The sequence below is a fragment of the Megalops cyprinoides genome, chromosome 1 (assembly GCF_013368585.1).
Source record: "Megalops cyprinoides isolate fMegCyp1 chromosome 1, fMegCyp1.pri, whole genome shotgun sequence".
NCBI classification, from domain to species: domain Eukaryota; kingdom Metazoa; phylum Chordata; class Actinopteri; order Elopiformes; family Megalopidae; genus Megalops; species Megalops cyprinoides.
This window is the reverse complement of record NC_050583.1, coordinates 59,303,578-59,325,514: the sequence shown is the minus strand read 5'-3', so window position 1 is coordinate 59,325,514 and position 21,937 is coordinate 59,303,578. Positions and strand designations below refer to the sequence as shown.

The following is a 21,937-nucleotide window of genomic DNA, read 5'->3' as shown; positions in this document are numbered from 1 at the left end:
GTGCAGCAATTAGCCAGCAGATTGGCTGTAAGTTACTGTTTATTTCAAAGGTTTCTCAGTAGGTGTGATGGACAGATATGTAAGATGGTATTTCAAGTATATTACTGAGCTTGGAATTTTTTGGATGATTACATGTGTTAGACCTGAAAAGGGCATTCCAGTTAGATATCTAAGCTGATGTTTTCACAAACCAACTATTGACAACATTTTCAGCACGTCCAGATTCAACTGTTTGAATTTGCTGCAGCTAACAAGCCTACTGAAGGCGCTGTTCATACGTTTTAAAATCCATTTGGCAACAAGCTTTGCAGTATTATTATACAGACACCTTTCTTACATCAACACCTTTCTAATTCACTGAAATTGTTGTGTGGTAGGTCAGAATTTATTCTTTCAAAATAATACTTATGTGAGAGGAAAATCACACATTTCACTGCAACCCCCTGCATGCAAGGGGTGTTCATGTTGCACAACCAACGGAGTCATTCATTCTCGGCCTTTTTAGAATGCTCTGAGAGGCTGCCTGTAATTTGCCTCCGGTTCCCGAATAGGATGTTGATAAGTATTATGATGTTCTGAACAACACATTTAAGGGGTGTGCATATTTCTGTCTGAGGGGGGGAAACGTATGCCTTAGGCTCCCTCCTGAGCAGTGGCTGTGCTGTTTGTCGGCAACAGACCCTTGGAGAATTCCATCAATCCACCGTTAAGCAATTCAGTCTGAATTCTATTATTGTTCCCGGCTGGCTATATCAATTTACTGTTAGCTATTCATATTCCGGATGATTATTTTGAGCAGCACTTTGTGGATGAATCAATGCTCCTGCCGTTTTCTGACCCACCTCATCGATACAAGAAAGGATGTGCTGCTGTCAGAAGCAAATTGCTGCTCACACTACTCTGAAAGCTTCCCCCTTGGTCGGCATTAGGAAGCTATAGCGTCCCGGTTAAATCCCACCCAGCAGAGTACACTTGACCTCAATCGTTTTGCCAGTGTTCTAGATAGTCATGTCTGTTCCTGCTAAGGAAAAATTCTCTGCAGACGCTGCAGAACTTAATCAATAAGCAATGAAAAAAAATGACAGTTTGTCCAACTACTTTGATCCAGAGGATTGTATAAAGATGAAATATTCTGCATGCCAGAGGATGTACTTCAGTATAGCCTGCTTGCTTTAATTTTGCACATGAATTTAGTGGCCTGTATATTCCTCACTTTTTTTTTCCACCCACCTTGTAGTCCATGGGTTCTTCTGTCTGAAATCAGATCCATGCACAGATCAGAAGTTAGACTATATTAGAAGTGCTGTAAATTAATAAAATTTTGCATTGGTTTTGTGGCAAACTAAAAAGCATCTGATGTTGCAGGCCATAAGCCACACACTTTAATTCCTTGGCATAATTCCTGATCTGAATTTACAAGGTAAATGATGTCAGTCCCCCTCATTTCTAGACTCATTGCCGTGTTATAAATGAACGTACCATTTCTGTTCCTGTACTAGATGTAAATTCTTAATCCCCCAGTCATCAAATGGGTGGTTATTCTACCATCCGTTACCATTTAGGCTGATATTTTTTAACAGACAAGATTGCTTCCGGACAGCAAAATTGGCATGCAGCGTAACATTATCTGTACTGCAGTGTACGACTGTGACATTTACCTAGATGTTCTTGCCATACAGAGCCATTCTGACAGCGTCCGCCTCAGTAACCCCTCCTTGCAGCTCTGAACAGCCTGCAGTGCCCTGGACATGACCTCTCACCACTCGCATCTCCTCAGTTATTTTATGTTTACATGCACATTTATCTCTTTATCTGCTCCAGCGACACTTTTGCTTAGTCATTTGTATTGCAGACTCCCCGTGCTGCATCAGCTAAGCAATGATGTGGCTATACTTAGCAGTATCTAATAGTTCCGAAGCATTCTCAGTGGATGGACCCTAGAAGTGTTTGCATCCTGACATTAGGGTCCCGACCTGTGTTTTTTCAAAATACAGCCCCATTGCAAGGGATTTGGCATCTCTAAAAATGGAAACATGTCAAGCTCGTGTCAAGGTCACTCGTTTTTGTAGTTCTCAGCGCTGACAGGCTGAAGACCCAGCAGCAGCAAGACAATTATGCAATTTGCAATTTTCAACTTGCAGTTTTCAGTTTGGAAACCCTTTAATTGTTTTCCTTTTTATAGATGTTTGGCATTCGTGTATTTCCTTGGACCCGTATGGACGGATTGTACTGACAGTTGTCTGATTGGACCACTGGCACATTTATTGTCATTGTGTTTTTGACTGTTGATATGTGTTTGGGGGTAATTTCTTCTCGCCTAGTACTTTCTTCAAGAAGGACTTAGTGAACACCACTCAAAGAGATGGTATATCCCTGTGATTATAATGTAATTGTGTAACACAATAATCTTATTAGTAAGGTTGGGTCACAGAAGTCCAAGATAAACATTACGTCAAGGAACACGGCCCACTTTTTTCCTGATTGAAGTGATGAAGCGATGACATCAAAATAATTTGGGTTCTTTCAAAGTGTATGCTTTAACAATATTGTCACTTCATGAAATTGGATAATCCTCTGTATGCTGCATTTACCACTGACTTTATCCTTTAAAATGAATAGGCTACATCGGCTAAATTATGCAATTATGTTTCTATTTTGGTCACCTAAGTATATGTTTGTTTTAAGATTAGGGCCCATTTGTAATGATGGATTAGAATAATCATGTCATTACAATGAAGTGCTTGGCCAAAGGTTTTTTTTCTTAATAAAATTCATCCAGTTCCATTTGAAGTAATCTTTTTGGACTGTAATATAAGATTATAAATTCCATCCAGTCCTTTAACTGTGATCATTGCCTGCTTCTCTTAAGTTTAGTAGAAAAAAAGGCTCTGATTGTGCTGTGCCGTTAAATTTTCATTGTCTGTTGTGGAATCAGTTTTTATTTTTGTGGGCTAAAGAACAAGCATTCCGATGCTATTAATCATCCATGCAGTTTTAACAAACCTGATGCTTTTACTTCCATGTCGAATGGGTCTAATAATAGTACCAAAGCAATAGCATTTCTTTGCTTTGTGCCAGTTGTGAATCTGAGCATGCATTCGGCAGTTGATTTTGCCAAACAGTATTAAAAAAAAAAACCTCAGAACTATAAAGTATTTGGTTTGATGTAGGTTTTTAAAGATCACTGCACCTCTGAATACCCACCTCACTACCCTCCGTCTGTGTCTGGCCTTGAATTCTCAGTGCAAACAGTAAAAGCACAACCCTCAGAAGCACCATATGAACAGGTCTGATCTGGTTTCACTGAGTGGTTACCCAGTTTTACCTAGTGGTTTAGCCAGAAAATTGTTTAATTTCAGCCTGCGTGTATGGGATGCGATGTGTCCTATAATGTATCCTAGTCTTCAACCTCTTTGGCTGCACTTGAGCTCAGCTTTTTGTTTGTGTTGTTTTTTTTTGACGCTGTATCACTTCTTTCTCTCCAGCCTCGTGCCGACCCCATCCCAATATGCAGTTTCTGTTTGGGTACGAAAGAGTCCAATCGGGACAAGAGGCCGGAGGAGCTCCTATCGTGTGCAGACTGTGGAAGCAGTGGTAAGTCCATTGTACGGGCCTACATAATGATGAGGGGAAACCCACAACCGAGTCCAATTCTCCACAAACAATGCACTCCTGTGGAAAGTCTATGTTCCCCTTGCAGAGGTGATTATAAAGCCACAAGGTCAATTTACAACTCCTGTGTCTGCTGCTGAATAGAGAAGCTTGGCACAGTGAGGTATTGAATGTTGGCAAGGATACACAAGGTCTACCACCGAAGGCAACTGGAGTGCTTTGTGAGTTAGACCATATTAATAAGTGGCAGCTGCTTAATATTAGTGGGTTTTTTTCTTGGTGGTTTTCTGTGGTTAGTCTCTATATTCAGTAAAATGCATTAATTATCCTAATACAGAGTCCTAACACCTCAATTAGGCCTAGTGGTGTGCGGAAGCTTTGTCTTGTGGGTCACAGTGTGCCCTTGTGAATGCGTTTTGGTAACACAGCAGTAAATTGCTCTATTTGTATTTAAAGTATTGAAAAATGCAGTTGTGTTTGACTCTTGCGTCGGTGTCTTCAGACTTTCAGATTAAGATGACATGGGAGAAATGAGATCTCTTATTTGTTATAGAATAAGACCTCCTTGAATGTACTCATTGACGCATACAGGGGCTTCACCATTGTGTTTCCTTCAGTTTGATATTTTAGAGAATTACAGCTTGCTAACCACTTAAAAAGCATATGGAGGGGCTGTTATTTCCAGGTAGCTATTTGAATTTGAAATTGTTCTGATTGTTAAACTGTTAAAGCACAACTGCTTCGGAATTGTGATCAGTGATGGAATAGAAGTGTAAAGATCATTCATTTGCAGCTGCAGATTGGTGGCATTTTCCTTTCCTGTTCTTTTGTTCCTGACAAAATTGCCAACCTTCCATTAAATTGCTTCTCTAAAGAAGTCATTTTTTTTTCTGAACAATTATTTTAAATGCCAGAAAGAATTGTTCTCATGGTGACATTTTTATTGCCTGAATTTGACTAAGTAGCATTGAGGTGGTTTTCATTAACCGTTCGTTGTGTATACAAAATGTGCTCTCACTGTAAAACAGCTGTTTTACAGCCCTGAGAGGGTGCAGGAGGAGGTGAAGGCAGGCTTTTACATGACTTTCACGGATCGTCCTCCATTAGACTGAATGCTGCTACTGTTTCTGCCTCATTAAGATCAAATTATCTTTAATTAGCTGCTCAGATGTTTCATCACACTGTTTTTAGACACAGATTTTTTTTTTTTTTTGAGAAGAGATCTTGCTTCTCTCTCAATGTTGACGATGCGGTGTGCACGTTTAACATTCTGCAGTCTGGGAAGGTCACGTCTTTCCCATTAATCCAATTTCACATTAATCCGTTATTCCATGGATAGTCAAAATTGCTAACTTAACGCATTATCTTGTTTGCGTGATTTAATGAGCACGTTTTTCAAAACAGTCTTGCTTTGTAGTTGGTGGAGCCAGGTAATCTATGTAACCAGCCTCGGTATGTTTGTACTTCTCTGGTAACTGGGCAACTACAAGTTATTAGCAGAATTGAATGACACATCGGGATTTTCGTCATTCTTTAGGGCAAGGAAGGAATTATCTGATTGTAGGGTTGCTTCTCCCTTTCATTTTAAACACGCATTTAGCAAGGTCACCTGGCAAGGGATTATATGCCTTACCATACCAAAGGGTGGCAGACATCTAAATTCCAGCAAGAGCCACTTCAGTGTTAAATTGAATTATTACAGGGGGAGGAATCAGGGCAGTCTGTAAATGTTTCATTTAAATGTGTCATGTACAAAATAATTGTTCCTGCTCATTTTCTTTAAAGGTCATCCGTCATGTCTGAAGTTCTCTCCTGAGTTGACCGCCAATGTAAAGGCATTGCGATGGCAGTGTATTGAATGCAAAACGTGTAGTTCCTGTCGAATCCAGGGGAAAAATGCTGTAAGTAAATATCCTGTCTGATAACTTTATATCCCTATCAGAAGGGAATTAAGCAACCCAGTGTTGGTTGCTTTTGATAAAATTTCGAGCAGTTTGTTACTATGGAAGTGAATATCTTTCAGCTAGTATGTTTCAGAAACACCTGATATTGGAATAGAGTGAGATAATACTGGAATGGGAAATTCTGATGTTCATAAGTTGTGTTTGTTGTAGCCCTGCGCAAACTTTGGTTTACCTCCTAGGTAGTTTTGTGAAGTACATGCCAAATGATGTGAGATTGGTGTGCAGCCTCTCCAGATAACTCAAAATGAAGTGAAGTCAAGACAAGCTTACAGGAAGCACTTGTCCTTTCATTGCACCCAAGAAAATCATTATTCATGCTATCCTTTGTGAGTCAGAAATACAAATGTGGAAGGATTTCTTTCCTCAAATAAAATTGCTGAAGTGTTTCTGACTGTGGAGAAAAAAATACTGATCTCAAATACCCTACCTGTTCACTGTTTCTCTGCTGTTTATCTTTTTATATGATAGGATGAAATGCTTTTCTGCGATTCTTGCGATCGGGGGTTCCACATGGAGTGCTGTGACCCACCACTATCAAGAATGCCAAAAGGTAAGAGATTTCCAGGCCTTTCTGAAGCTAGTGAGAAATGGCCTAACAAATGAGGAGGTTCAGGAGCTGTAGATCAGCACAGTAAAGCACATTGTATTCTCACTGATCCTGCATTCATTATGGGATGGATTATTCAAGAGTCCCAGAAGAGGTCTGCTGTCACTCTCTTGCAGAATAAGACCGACAACTGGGATTGTATCAAGTGTAGAGCATGTAACAGTCAAAACATGCAACTGATGCATTGGTATTACATTACACAAAATGTGTATTAAGTCACTTTCAATAGGCAGCAAATTGACCCACTCTTTCTCTAATTGATTTTCCTTTTGTTCAGCAGAGAAATGAATTGTCATTGCAAATGAAAGTGTGCCTCTGTGGTGTGCTGCATTAAAAGGAAATATTTCAAAAGAAAATGTCCTTTCAATTGATGGACCCTCCTAATGCTCTTTCTGTTTGGCCGTCTTCCAGGAATGTGGATCTGCCAAGTCTGTAGGCCAAAGGACAAGGGAACAGGTCTGCTGCATAAGAGAGCCGCCCAGATCAAAAGAAGATATGCAAAGCCAATAGGAAGACCCAAAAATAAGCTAAAACAACAAACCATGTACGTTTCTCATGGCATTCTGTGAAACATTTCATTTTCTCAGATATTCAGTTACTGGTGAATAAATTCCGTTCATATACAGTGGAAAATCTCCAATGATATTTTTCCCTGAATTTTTCAAAAGGTCATGAATATTTTCTTGACAGTGTGTTCTTATTTTCAGTCTAAAAGAATGGCCTCTAGCAATTCTTTCACAGTAATGAGTTCTCATTCCACGTGTTAATTAAGTGTTCACTTTTGAAACTTGTGTTGTACCCAGTCTCCTCAGATACTAAAAAAAAAACTGTTTCATCGCAGCAGTTAACAATGGATTTCAAGTGCCCGTATGTCAAATTGGCAATTTCTCTTAGCTCTTAAACATCTCTCTCATACAACGTAGAGATGACTTGCCGTGTTGGATCTATCATATTGTGGCCAACAGCTTTTTGCACGCCTTTGATCCTCCGAGTATCTATGCTGCTCATGCACTCTGTGCATTTCAGCCTTTTCCCCCTGAGCATTAGCAGAATGTTTGAGGTCCGTATTGAGCCTCTTAAGACGTTTATATCATGTTATGTTTTTATGCTCGTAAAAGGCCAGGTGGCAAAATTCAGGGGCCACCCCCTCATCACTGCAAACCTAAGCCTGATTTGTCATTAGCTGTCCAGTAGTGATGTGTATTTTCTTCAAAGCAGAAAGGTTTTATACATGTCTGAGATTGGTTTTGTGCAGTAATTCAGACTTTGTCAGGTTGTCTAAATTGCTTATTACGTACAATAGTAGATGCATCTTTCAAAAATAATTGAGCAATGCGAGATCTTACTTTTGACTGGATATTAACATTTTGTTTGCCCATAGGTCTGTAACCAGCGGAGACGGTTCCATGGTAGCCCTGACGGGAAGGGGGTCACCTGGTAGGGGTCAAAAGATTATAGTCTGTACCACACCTTCATCTGGTCATGCTGCATCTGTGAAGGCCGCAAGAAGCAGATTGGCTGTTACAGACCCCTGTTGGGCGGGTGACACCACCAAATTCACCACCACCACCTCCACCACCACCACCTCTTTCACGTCTACACCCACCTCCTCCAAACTTACTGTTAACAAGAAAACCAAAGGTCTCATTGATGGGCTTTCCAAATTTTTCACACCGTCACCTGCCGGCCGCAGGTCGCGAGGCGAAATGGTAGACCTCTCACAGCAGTGTCGACCAAGGAAACGGGGCCTTCAGAAACTATCATGCACTCCTCATCCCAGCTCGGCGGCTACAGGTGCCACTCAAAAGCTAACCACCCCCCTCTGTCCACTCCTACCCCCGCCTCCATTACCCGGACAGAGCCCCCCTTCACAGAAATCCAACAATTCCACCTCTGCTAACTCCCCTCAGAGCTCTTCCAGCCAGTCTAGCGTGCCCTCCCTTAGTAGCCTCTCCAATAACAACCAGCTTAAGGGACTTTTTGATGGACTCTCTCATATCTATACCACTCAGGGACAATCTCGGAAAAAGGGACTCCCTAGTTATGCACCGCCTAAGCGCATGCGTCGTAAGCCGGATTTGTCTTCCACGTCCAAATCTTGTCCCCAGCTCCACGGGAAGAAAGACATTAAAAGTAGGTTAGCGTCCCACTCCTCCTCCTCCTCCTCGGGGTGGGGCATTCCGAGAGGACGCCCCTTTAAGGCAGTGTGCCATTTCAGACGCACGCCCTTCCTGAAAAAGCACAGGATGCTAGGCAGGTTAAAATATAAAGCGACCCCTCAGAAGGGGACCCCCTCGCCAGGGAAGGGGGGCTTGGCAGACGGCAGAAGTAAACCTGAGCACGATCATGGTAAGCAAAGGCTCACAGCTCCGACTAAATCTGCGTCTCGTCCAGTAAAACAACCTTGTCACATTAGGCTTGTCACTTGGCATTCTCTTTTTTTTTTTCTTCTTTTTGTCCTAACTAAACTTACATTAGCAAGTAGAAAGTAAGTCAACAAAAAAAAAAAAAACATTTTTTCGCCTCCCCCCCCCCCAGTGCTAATTAACATCGAGAATGTCTTTCGACTAATCCTATATCACCAAAGTTTTATTTACTTCTGATTTATTTGCATTCGTAGTGGCTTAAGGATCCAGAGCGCATTAACATCCTGCTTCACGGCTTTGTAGTAGTGCATGGCCAGCCAGCTCCTCATGCTGCTCCCTCGCTGTCTCCCCGCCCCCTCTGCAGTAGTGCGCTCATTGTGATTGCCTTCCAGTAGAATCTCTCGCCGAACTCACAGGCCTTGCCCTCCTTCTCTGCTCTGCCACACAGCTTTCCATAAATCTGCTCATCCCTCAATTTCACCACAGAACGCGGTCAGCGGAACATCCCAGATTAATTCACCTGTTCATGTTTAATTGTAATTGCTATGCTAATTCTTCGTAAACTTCTCCTGTAGTCCACTATCTGTTGAATATGGGTAAGGTGTCTGTCATCTTGTGTGGATTTGAGGGGTTAAAGATTTTGCTGACCGTAATGACTAATTCAGACTGGAAGGTCTTTTACTGACTTGTGATGAAATTGAAGCCTGGGCCATTGGCACATGTGAATACACACATATGTCTGTCCAGTTCATATTTCTGTGTTTTACTCAGTTACTGCATTTTATTGTCAGTCGTTGTATAATAGCTTTCATATTCTGATAAAGTAATGATATAATTTATGAAGAAAAGGCCCACACTCCACTCATTTCCGGTAAAATAGTGGCAAGTGGTGCGGTTATAATTAATTGGTTCTAATTGTCTGAGAGCTGCTGCAATGGGGGATAAGGACTATGAAAGCTATTATGCAGTAGCTGTTTGATTCAAATGTTTAATTGTTTTGCTTGTTTCATTAAATTGGGAAATTTAGTGATTATATTGTGAGTTTTCTGATCTCAAAGGGCATATACTTCTTTAAAATGCTGTTTAAAATGAGATCACATTTTAAAGTTATTATGAAAATTAATTTGATTGAGAGATGCAGCCAAAAGGTCACATTGCCATCCTGTGGTTTGTGTTTCAGTGCAAGACAAATTTCCCCACATAGAATATTGGCTTTGAGATAAAAAGATGTCCACATTTTCATTCTTAATTCATTGTAGTTGACATTGATCATTTTCAATGCAGATTGCATAAAATATGTTCGGTAGTCAGTGTAGCTGGTCTGACTACATCTCCATTGTTGATGTAAAAACATAATGAAAACAAGTAATGCTCTATTTTCTTCAGTGCTAAATTGAAATGCACCCCCATATGAAATGGTCTGTCAGTCCTTGGCATTTGCTGCATTGTATTGCATGAGAATGTATTTTAAAGTATCAGTTTACTTGATTTTTGAATAGAGCATACTGCAGGGGCTTGATGCAATTGATTTTTCAGGTGTCATTGTACATCAAGGGCATCTCGAAACATTTCATGTAAATACAGCATTGACTCTTTCACGTGCCTTGTCGGTTTCATTTCGGTTGATCTTTGAAGTCTCTCAGGAAATTATGCATATTCCCCTCCATTGCTGAAGACTAATTTGTAATGCATTTAATGTTTTGACTTCAGGAACATTAGACCAATTGATCATGATCCAGTGTGATTGCTTTATATCTCCGAACAGTTTCTGACATAACTCTGATCTCTGTGAATGAAGCAGACAGCGAAGGCACAAAACATACAAAGAAGGACACTGCTGATGGGACTGTGGCCGTTTCAAAGGAGCATGTCACACAGGACGACCTGGAGATGTTTAAGCGAGTGCAGGAGCTCTCCTTGCAGGTGAGGAAGCCACAAAGGCTCATTCAGTTTTCAGAAATGTACTTAAAAATGTCCCTAGATACTGTTTGCATTGGTGAATGCAAGCTGGAACTGCACTTGCCAACCATTAAAAGTAGGATAAACCACTTGGACCTGTGCACCTTGGTGTGGAAAAACTCCTCTGAAAGCTCCTCTCCTTAAATATTACATTTCTTATGTAATGTTTTTTTTTTTCCCTTTAGCCTACAGGAGCTTTGAAATGATCACAATGTTTTAGTATTGAAATTTGTTATTATTATTTTTTTTTTTTACTTTGTATGTGTGTTGCTGCTCAGAAAACTGGATGCATAAACAATGCAGATTCTGGACGCTACCCTGCTATCATTGAATTTGGGAAATATGAAATACATACCTGGTATTCCTCGCCTTACCCACCTGAATATTCAAGGTAGGATTCTAATAGATTGCATAGGCCTCTTTTCATTAGTAAATATGTATGTATGTATGACTTGCACTGGTCTTGTTGAATTAATGGCCATCATAACACATTTAACATACAGATGCTCATATCGGGCATTTTTTTGACAGATTGCAAAAGCTTTATCTCTGTGAGTTCTGTCTGAAGTACATGAGAAGCAGGAATATTCTCCAGCGACATTCGAAGAAGTGTGGATGGTTTCACCCTCCGGCAAACGAGATCTACAGAAAGGGTGACCTCTCGGTGTTTGAGGTCAGTTACAACTTGAGATTCCTATTCATGTCTCTCCATGTGTATCCTTAATAAATCCTCAACCCCTGTCTTCCTCTTTATTGAAAGAAAAATCACAGTCCATAGTCTGCGCTTTAAAATGTAGGCTGATAATAAAACTGTTCACACTGCTGCCTTGTTATCAATAGGGTCATGTTTTCAAGTGCTTGTTGAAAGGGACAGCATTGATCCAGTTTTATCCATGACAGTTTCAAAAGTAAAGGGAGCAAGACCGCTAACTATTGTTTATAAGGGCTTTTTATACGACAATTAAAACTCGGTATGCATCATGTCCACAAAAATGGGTTGTGTGTATGTGTGCATTTGTGAGTATACAATAAAGTCTTTTAACTACAGACACTGTTCCTTTTTTTATGTGTGGAATTTGGAATTTTATTGAAGAGATTAAGATGATTGTTCAATTTTTCATTTTTTTTCTATTCCACTGCCATTTAGGTTGATGGAAATGTCAGTAAAATATTCTGCCAAAACCTCTGCTTGCTAGCCAAGCTGTTTCTGGACCACAAGACTCTGTACTATGATGTTGAGCCTTTCCTCTTTTACATCCTCACGAAAAACGATGAAAAGGGCTGCCATCTTGTAGGGTACTTTTCAAAGGTAAGATATTTATTACTGTTCACTGTTCTTTTCTTTTCTTTACTGCATATCTGTGCAGATAGTAATGGCTATGCCTGTGCTTAGATAACATTAAATGAGAATGTGAAATGACTATGAAATAGTTTGAATGTAGAGGGAAATTATTTGTTATCGTACTTTACCCGTTAGTACTTGTCAAGTTCTTTGGTGTGTTTTTGATGCATGTGTATCTTTGTCTTTCAAACAGCCATTAAAAGTAAATATACTGTGCATTTAAGGGATCGTTTTTGAAATGCATACCTATTATTAAGTGTGTTTTATCAGTCAGAGTGTGTGTGTGTGTGTGTGTGTGTGTGTGTGTAACTGTGTGTGTGTGTGTGTGTGTGTGTGTGTGTTAGACAAGGACAGTGGCAGGTGCAATGAATTGCCAGCTTCAGCAGAACTTTGACATACTTGATCTGTTTCTCCTTCCCCCAGGAAAAGCTTTGCCAGCAGAAGTACAATGTCTCCTGCATAATGATTATGCCTCAGTACCAAAGGCAAGGATTTGGGAGGTTTCTTATTGATTTCAGTAAGTTGCTCTAATACATTATAAGCATGTAATATGCTCATTTTGATGTGCAAACTGTCATAGACATCTTGCTTGCAGTCTGTCATTTTGTAATTGTTTTCGGTAACACAGCATAATTTTCATTGTATGTAAAATCTTTGGCCCGCAAAGGTACTGTATGTGGTTCCATTTGCATGTGTAACCCAGTGTTGTATTTCTAATTTAGATTTAAGTGTTTCTTTTTTAAATTGATGCAAATGTCTGAAATTAAAGGTTATAACTGTCTAAACACAAATTTCCGGCAGTGGTCTCAGCTGAAGTAACTTCATATTCAGAACTCTGATAAACCAGTTCGCACAACGACCTAGGCCTCTTGGCCTGTGCAAGCCTCACTCCTACTCCTAAGCTGTTGCCATGTTTAGGCAGTGGTTTGGTTTGGTTTGTTGTAGCTGTTTAGTTCAGAGCTTTTCATTCTTTCCAGGGAGGTCATGGGATCCGAGGTGTGTACACTTGGAGAGGTGTGCTGAAGCATTTGATGTTTCCTTTCCTTACAGAATCATTGAGAAATGTAGGAGATTTGAGATACAGAGAGCATGCGGATAATGACGACACTGATTATGGGGCGTGGAACATAGCTGAGTCCCGGTTTTAAGGAACTCTTGTTGGAAACTGTGGTTTAGCTAGTGCCTGTTGTATTTCCGATTATGCTTTTCCATTTATTTTACTATATTTGGTATGTCTAGATTTTCCACGGAAAGCATCACTACAGTTATAGTAATAAAAATGGTTGTTTCCAGACAACATACGATTGTTGCATAGCTTCTTGTAATGAGCTTGTTGGAATGAGCTTTTGTATACGCTCATGCCTCGAAAATACTTGGAATCATGCACTCATGTATAAATTGAGTTTTTCGTGTTGTGTGTTACAGTTAAATTATTATTTTTTTTAAAATATACACAAGTTGGGTCAATGTCCCTCAGGTTAATTTTGTTATCCTTAGGCTTTGCAGGAACAAAATATGCCTGTGGTAGCAATAGCCATGACTCATGAAATAGAGACATAATTGTCTTTATCAAAATCATCTGTAGTCAGTGCTGTATGAAGCTGCTTGTGTGCTCACTAAATGTAGTCCAATAAATTTGCATGTTAGAACAAATGTAAGTACCCTACCAGGTCACTGTTGTAAATGTAGCTGGTGTGAAGTATCAGAAATGCAGAACTTGATTGTGTCTGTCGTCTTCAAGTGTGTTATTTTCTCATTGCATTAACGTAAGTGATTATTTTTAAGCAGTGTTGCTGGTGTTATTGCTATAGGGATGTACAACTACTGACTGCAAATGTGATTGCTTAAACAGTTCCAAACATTAACTTTCATTGATAACCAGTGGAACGTCATGAAGTATAACAAATATAACAATTTATACACCTTCCACTTACTACTGTATACTGCATTGGTGATTCACTGCCTTTGTCAGTATTAATTTGCATTCTCAGTATTAACAATATTTCTGTGCTTAACTGGAAACTGAAATTTGTAGCAGTTTATATCATATTGATTCAATTTAAAAAGAGCATGTTTTGTTATAGGAAGGTATCTCTATGACTCATTAATAAATTAAACAACATATTAAAGCAATTGGCAGCAATATCTCCTGGTTCTAATATCCTTTGTATAATGTTAGCTTATGTTTGTATGTGTTTCTGACAGTTACCTAAATAAATAAAAAAAATACTTGCTGTCACCACAGTTGTCTGGCCTAGCATGCAGATGACAAACCCTTTGAAGACCTGCCCTGTAATTGCATGCAATGATTGATGCCAGAATTCCACAAATAAATGTTTCCCCTATTATAAGTTTCCTAGTCTTGTTACTGCCACAGTGCTGTCCTGTCCTTCAAAAAAGGCCAGATTTAGTCAAGTTCGAGCAAATAAAAATAAACAAGGCTGCCAGATTTTTAGCTGTTCATACAAATATTAAATTATATAGCTCCCGGTTTTTGTTTCGGAAAAGCGTTGTGTTTGTATGCCCCGGTATCAGCTGGGATCTGCAGCCTGTTAATTGTGAGACTGGCAGCAGAGAGGACCCGTTCAGCGGGCACAGATGTTCCAGAAATGCGAAGATTCTGTGTTGCCAGTGTTTTTAGCCTCGGGAAGCAATTTCAGCTGCCTTGCCACCAATCCATTGGGCTGCACTCCACTAATGGGCTAGGTTCTCTGAAATAGTTTTGCACATAGTTTTGAACACGAGAGGCATAATCTGCACCAAGGATCCCTCACAAACACCCAAGTAGTTTTTGGAGCTGGTTCAGAAAACATCTCTCAACTGCTGGACTTTTGCAATCCATGTCAGTTTCGCTTTTTTTGTGGCGATCTGAAGATTCCTGACAAAAGACTGATCGATTGATGACCCGAATATAATCTGTCACCATCAAGCGTGCAGTGTCTAGTATTCGTTCTATAATCATTTTCAAATTTACATTTATTATTAAGGATTAATTAAGCCTATTTAATCATTAACCACTCTGTTGTTGACTTTACTAATATGGTGTGATTTGCCTTTTGTATTGTTTATTATTAGTTTTTTGTTGTTGCTTGTAATTGTTTTCCTTAATTACTTGCAGGTATTCTGTTATGCACTCATCTACTTGCTGATTACATTTGCCCTGTGCTTGCTAGCCTATTTCCTGGTAGGCATTGCCGGTTATGTTAGGCCGTAACAACAGAATGAATTCATTCCGTGCTGCTTGTAATGGATGACCCTTGGCAGAGCTGCTATAAGACTAATTACTGATAGAGGTAGCTTTAATGTTAGTTTTTTTTTTCTGTTCATTATCTTCCATAAGTGAAGCCTGTTGTGAGCAGTGACACCCAGCTGCTTCTTTTCCATTTGTTCCACGGCTTTGCTTTCTATCGTTTTTTTTTTTCCCCTCCTTCTTCAACCTTCTCTGTTGCCCTTGCCAGCATGTATCATGGCATCTGACAGAGGTTGAAGGAGTGGAAAATAGATTGCCTCGCCTCTTTTGTACTCCTTGAAGGTGGGGGGAAAAGAGGACTTTCAAATGCTGTGTGTAACCTACATTGCATATAGATGTCTCGTTTTCCAGGGAATGCAGTAATCTAGTAAAAACAGATAACATTTGGCACGGCTAAATCTGTTATTTTATTCTTTTTTTTTTTTGTTTGTTTGTTTGTCTGTTTTCTAGGTTATCTACTCTCGAGGCAAGAAGGACAAGCTGGCTCCCCAGAGAAACCACTGTCAGATCTGGGTCGCTTATCCTACTTGGCATATTGGAAAAGTGTCATACTGGAGTACCTTTATAACCATCCAGACAAACACATCAGTATTAAGGGAATAAGCAGGGCCACTGGGATGTGTCCGCACGACATCGCCACCACTCTCCAGCAGCTGAACATGATTGACAGGCAGGATGGCAGGTGCGTCAGAATACATACATTCATCCTCCTGTGGTGCCTCATGAATTTTCTGCAGTGTGCTTTTGACCACAGTTGGGTTTGTTTTCCACTTCTGCGATTGCTCTGGTTTCCTAGCAGTGCCTGCTTAACCTGACGGCACCTTTTCTCCTTTCTTATTGTTACAAGAATATTACCTACTGCTTTATGTTTGTTAGTGTCTTTGGCATTTTTCCTGTCTGCGATTTCTGTCATTAGCCTGTGTTGAACATTAATAGATGTTAGTAAAATGTTCAGCACTGCCATTCTGTGTGCCCTGCTATTATTTCTTTTTTTTTTTTTTAAAGGTTTGTAATAATCAGACGAGACAAACTGATTCAGAGGCACATGGAGAGGCTGAAGTCCCACCCGCGCCTGAATGAAGTGGACCCAGACTGCCTGCGCTGGTCTCCCGTCATGGCTGTCAATGCCGTGCTGTCTGAAGAGGAGCGGGAGGCGGAGATGGATGTACGTTCATTCCCACCTGTTTAACACCACTGTGCAAGTCCACACAGCGAGGCTTAGCGAGTGTTGTGAGACCCGCTCAGAAAAGCACCAGTAGGTATTGTGAGGTAGCGTTTGTGTGGAAACAGTTTTACTCACAGTAACAGCTTCGTGGAGAGAAGTGGCTTAAAATGCAGGTAGACCATCACCCAACACACAACTCCATTATTTGGGTTGTTGCTGCTGCAGCTTCTGTTTCTCCTTTTCATAGATGTGGTGTCACCAACAATAGATTTCATGTTAGTAACACAGAATTTTGGTTGATGTGAATGAAGTACATTATGACATTAATAATATTATAACAGCTATATAACGTCAAATTCAATGCATAGCTTGAGGATGGAAGCATTTCAGCTTTTTCTAGTCTGAAAGAAATCTCACTGCCAACATTTCAATTGAAATTCCAATGTCCACTTGATGCCATCAATAGTAAATCACTTAAGATCTGACACCAGAGATGAATGAAATAAAGAAGGAGGAATAAAATTTACAAGAATTGAAGTGATCACACTGCTCAGAACAGATGCTACCCATTGTGCATCTTGTATGCTTGCTTAATTACACAGTGGGATTGCAGGCTGAATTTCTGTCATTCAGATATTACTTCAGTCGCAGCTTGCACTTGAATATGACAGCCACTGCTGAAGGAAATGCATATTGGCCAGATGTATATATATTTTTTTACCCCTGTTTGCAAGGGTGTACTTGTAGTTATTTTCGCAAATTTTCTAAACTTGATTCTTTATTTGCTTCAAAGTTCATTAATGGGATGAAAATGTTCACTGTCAGTAGGCATTTAATGTAGTGCAAAATGACCCAAATCAGTTCACTACATTATTAATAGTGCTAAATATTCCATGAAATGCAATCTCCCATGGTTGCTTATTATAAATGTTTCTGTGAGACCGACTGCTAATCAAGAGGCAATCTCCCACTTACCAAAAAAACCCTTTAGTGATTGAAATAAATGCTCAAATAAATTAATCTGATTTCCATGGGTCTGATCATGCAAATGCTTATCTCCCAGCTACATTTTCCATTTTTTTTTTTTTTTTTTTTTTGGTCCAATTGCAGGCTGAGCGCTTGATGGAACAGTCCAGCTGTTGGGAGAAGGAAGAGAGGGAGGTCTTCATGCTGACCCACAATGGCCGACAGCCCCACACGAAGGTTCACTGCAAGAACCCGTACAGGAGGTCTCCGGACCGCCTCCCGACCGTCGCCGAGAGGGCTGCTCGGGAGAGAGAGGAGTACAGCGAGGAGGAGGACGACGATAACTATGACAGCTCGCCCCCTATCCTGACGAAGGCCCAGTCCATGCTCGGAGTCAAACGAAAGGTGAGGGAGAGGAGGACTATGGATGTCGCTACGGGTTCCATCTCAGTGGTTTTGCTCAGTCCAGCGCATTTCACATATTTTGATACCATTTTGATCATGCCGGTGTTCCGCCAACATGTTGGGACTAGTGCATGTCAGTTAACTGCATCTTAAACCAGCAAGACATTCCAGTCCGACTGAATGTGTAAATGGTTGTTTGCCAGTGGAGTCAATATTGATTTGTTTGCTTGTGTGGTAATGGTTAATTTTCCCTTTTGCGATTGCACAATTTTTGTTTATATTGCACTGCCCCCTTGTGCTTAAAATACATATTACGCTGGAGTAGTAGAACATGCTGTATAAAAATATACCATGCCAAGACCTTTACTCTATTTAGCTGTTGAAGATGTTTGCTGGTAATTAGCATGTTTAGAGTTAGAAAACATGATACTCAGTAAGTTCACTCCAGGTTTAAAAAATCTTGCTCCTGGAAATGAATAATTGCAGTATTCATAATGTATGTGACAGATTCAACAAATCACAGTAGAGACTATGTTGGAAAGGCCTGTGGTTAGAATTATCCTGCATGCTTCATTTGTGGGTTTCAAAAACAGGCTAGAGTCTGGCTGAATGGCCTTTTCTTCTACATTGTGGTTGACATTATGAGGTTTTGCATTCATATTTTTTTTTTCCAGGATGTGAACCATTTAGAATGTGGTTTCATCTCCACATATTGGCTCCCAGTTGGATTGTAGGCGTTCACGTTCTGAATCTCGCGCTGGAAGGAATTTGCAGGCTGTGAGGAGTGCAGTCTGTGTTGTATACCCCTGTGTCTGTCTGAAGGGGCAGCACTGAGTGAGAGTGTTTCCGTTCACCCTTTCAGAGAACGCCGATTTTGAGACGGAAGCGAGGCAGGAAGCGGAAAAGGATCAACAGCAGCGTCACGACGGAGACCATCTCCGAAACCACGGAGGTTCTGAACGAGCCCTTCGAGAACTCGGAGGACGAGAGGCCCATGCCTCTCCTGGAGCGCACCTGCCGGATGGACGAGACTGAGGAAGAGGATGACGAGGACGAGGAAGAGGAGGACAAGCTCAGTAGGACAGCAGTGAAGCGGCGCCGTGGACGGCAGAGGGCTGTGAAAGGCTCAGAGAACGACAATCAAAAACACAGAGAAACAGAGGAGGAAGAGAGAACCCAAGGCAATTGTCAATTATCTTTTTTATATTTTACATTTGTAAACACTCTGAATCTCATGGAAGGCAGTGTGTCAATTTAAGTGTCATTTATCATGTCAAGTTTATTTGTGTATGTTGTTTAATGTATGCTATGCATTAAGGATATTTGGTCTGTTAGTAGTGCTGATGTTGTTGACAAGGTTATATGTGTTTTTAGTTAACATAAATCTGCATATTCAGATACACAGGTATTGCAATTTTTAAATTCATAAAAATACCAAAGCATAGAAATTTGACAGCTTAACATTGGTAAATATATGCTGGGGGTTTTATCATTGGGGTTCATTGGTTTTCTTGTTCTGCGTTGCTCTCCAGGTACCTGCGGACTTCTGAAGAAGGTGGACAATCCTCGGCCTGTCAAGCGGAAGAAAGGCTGGCCCAAAGGAGTGAAGCGGGGCCCTCCCAAGTGGAGGCTGAAGAAGGAGCGGAAGATGGGCTTCAAGCTCAACCTCTACACGCCGCCCGAGACGCCCCTGGAGGCCGACCACCAGATCCAGGCGGAGGAGCCGAAGGAGGGCCAGGAAAAGGCCCCGGCCATCACGGAGGAGGAGAGCGAGCCCGGCAAAGACATGGAGCCCCTGGACACGGAGCTGGACAAGCTGCTGTCGGAATCCCGCAGTCCTCCGCAGCTGCTTCCCAAGAAGCAGGACGAGTTCTTCGACAAGCTGGGCTCTCCGGAAGAGGCCTTCAGCCACGACGGGAGCCACGACGCGGAGGCCCCCGACCCCGCGGAGGAGGAAGACCGGGAGGGTAAGGGCGACGCGGGGGAGGAGGAGGACCGCAGCGCGGGGGCGGAGGAGCACGAGGACGAGGAGGAGGAGGAGGAGGAGCCGGTGCATGTCGAGGACCACGACGCGGACGACGAAGACGACAGCCACGTCGACTCCACGGAGCTCGAGAAGCCGAAGGACGCGCCGGAGCCCTCCCAGGAGAAGCCCGAATACCCGGAACCTTTTTTAGACCTGGACAGGCCGAACGGTCAGGAGCCGGGTCAGGAGGATCTCTCTGCGGGCCAAGCCGGAGAGCTTCTCCCCGACATCGACGAGGGCGATCGGGGGAGCGCCGCTGATCCGGGACACCCGGCCGAGTCCGAGTCCGACGAAGAGAACAATCATGGCCTTCACCAAAAGGAGAGGGAGCCCTTGAGCCCTGTGGTGAAAGAGGATCATCCCGTCTGTCCTGAGATTGACACAGAGACCGTGCAGGCCGTTCAGTCCCTCACCCAGGAGAGCGAACAGGAGAGCAATTTTCAGGACTGCGTGGAAACGCAAGAGGCCTGCCGGAGTCTACAGAGCTACGCGCACGTCGACCAAAGCCCCCAGATGGCCCCCATGGATGACTGTCAGCAGTCGGATCACAGCAGCCCCATATCGTCGGTTCACTCCCACCCCAGCCAGTCCGTGCGCTCAGTCAACAGCCCGGCCGTCTCCGTCCTGGAGAACAGCTACGCGCAGATCAGCCCCGACCAGAGCGGCATCTCGGTGCCGTCCCTGCAGAACATGGAGACCAGCCCCATGATGGACGTCCCGTCCGTCTCGGACCACTCGCAGCAGGTGGTGGACAGCGGCTTCAGCGACCTGGGCAGCATCGAGAGCACCACGGAGAACTACGAGAACCCCAGCAGCTACGACTCGACGCTGGGCGGGAGCATCTGCGGGGCCGGCTCGTCCCAGAATAGCTGCTCCTACAGCAACATCTCCTCCAGCGGCCTCTCCCAGAGCAGCTGCGCGGTCACCCAGCAGATGGCCAGCGTTAACGGGAGCTGCGGCATGATCCAGCAGAACAGCATGAGCTCGCCGCAGAACTGCAGCGTCAAGTCGCCGCAGGGCTGCGTGGTGGAGCGGCCGCCCAGCAGCAGCCAGCACGGCCAGCAGCAGCAGCTGTCACAGTGCGGCATGCCGGCGAACTTCGGCCCGCCCATGCAGCTGGCCGACATCCCCGAGTCCGGCAACCCCAACCTGGGCATCTACGAGAGGATGAGCCAGAGCGATTACGGCGGCGGCCACTACTCGCAGCCGTCGGCGACGTTCAGCCTGGCCAAGCTGCAGCAGCTGACCAACACCCTCATGGACCACCCGCTGCCTTTCAACCACTCGGCGTCGCATCCCATCACGTCCTATGCAAACAGCGTCTCCCTGTCCTCGCAGCTCGGCAACTCCGGCCTGGTGTCCCTGCCGCAGTCCCCGCACGCGGTCCCCGGGGGCCCCCAGACGCAGGCCACGATGACCCCGCCGCCGAACCTGACCCCCCCGCCGATGATGCTGCAGCGCAACATGGCCGCCTCCAACATGGGCATCCCCCCCTCTCAGAGGCTCCAGACGCAGATGGCCGCCAAGAACCACATCTCCATGAGGTCCAAGTCGGCGCCGCTGTCCCACCACCAACAGCAGATGTACGGACGGGCCCCGCAGACCGTCCCCATGCAGGCCCCGGCCAGGACGCTGGCCATGCCGCGCATGAACATGGGCGTGAACCTCATGCCCGCGCCGGCGTACAACGTCAACTCCATGAACATGAACATGGCCCCTCTCAATGCAATGAACGGCTACAGGATGACCCAGCCCATGATGAACAGCAGCTACCACGGGAACCACGCCTACATGAACCAGTCCCCGCAGTACTCTATGCAGATGGGCATGATGGGAACGCAGCCATACCCCCAGCAGCCCATGCAGGCCCCTCCCCACGGCAACATGATGTACACTCCAGCAAGCCACCACGGCTACATGAACACAGGCATGTCCAAACAGTCCTTAAACGGACCTTTCATGAGACGCTGATCTCGCCTCCCTTAATTCTAAACGTGCATATGATCTGCAAAATGCACACCTTTGCCTGGAATTCTTTTTGTTGTTGTTGCTGTTGTTGTTGTTTGTCTTGTCTTGTCATTTGTTTTTGTTCATTTCTGAAAAACCAGCACTTGGTAAGAATGCAAAAAATATATATAATTTTTTTTTGTTTTGTTTTTTTTTTGACAAACAGAAAATCAAGCTTTTTTTCCCTAATAACGGGAAGCCTTACATCATCAAAACAAAGATTTATTTGATTCGTGTTAATCTCCTCGAGTGCAGTCCACCATACTGA

At 43.0% G+C, this 21,937-nt stretch overlaps 1 protein-coding gene across 5 annotated transcripts in view; it reads left to right on the top strand.

Annotated features, from left to right (window-relative positions):
- Positions 1-21,672, top strand: part of LOC118775523 (histone acetyltransferase KAT6B-like) — a 40,796-nt gene extending 19,124 nt beyond the window's left edge. For 2 of the 5 annotated variants that reach the window (XM_036525490.1, XM_036525482.1), the window contains exons 3-17: positions 3,486-3,594; positions 5,398-5,513; positions 6,045-6,126; positions 6,595-6,727; positions 7,565-8,532; positions 10,348-10,472; positions 10,787-10,899; positions 11,040-11,181; positions 11,656-11,817; positions 12,274-12,367; positions 15,551-15,782; positions 16,106-16,265; positions 17,376-17,636; positions 18,499-18,817; positions 19,169-21,672. In XM_036525490.1, the coding sequence (XP_036381383.1) occupies positions 3,486-3,594; positions 5,398-5,513; positions 6,045-6,126; positions 6,595-6,727; positions 7,565-8,532; positions 10,348-10,472; positions 10,787-10,899; positions 11,040-11,181; positions 11,656-11,817; positions 12,274-12,367; positions 15,551-15,782; positions 16,106-16,265; positions 17,376-17,636; positions 18,499-18,817; positions 19,169-21,633 (5,481 nt within the window). In that variant the 3' untranslated portion in view covers positions 21,634-21,672. The remainder of the gene's footprint in view (positions 1-3,485; positions 3,595-5,397; positions 5,514-6,044; positions 6,127-6,594; positions 6,728-7,564; positions 8,533-10,347; positions 10,473-10,786; positions 10,900-11,039; positions 11,182-11,655; positions 11,818-12,273; positions 12,368-15,550; positions 15,783-16,105; positions 16,266-17,375; positions 17,637-18,498; positions 18,818-19,168) is intronic. The other 3 variants (XM_036525516.1, XM_036525507.1, XM_036525498.1) reach the window with 3 other exon arrangements.
- The last annotated feature ends 265 nt before the right edge of the window (positions 21,673-21,937 follow it).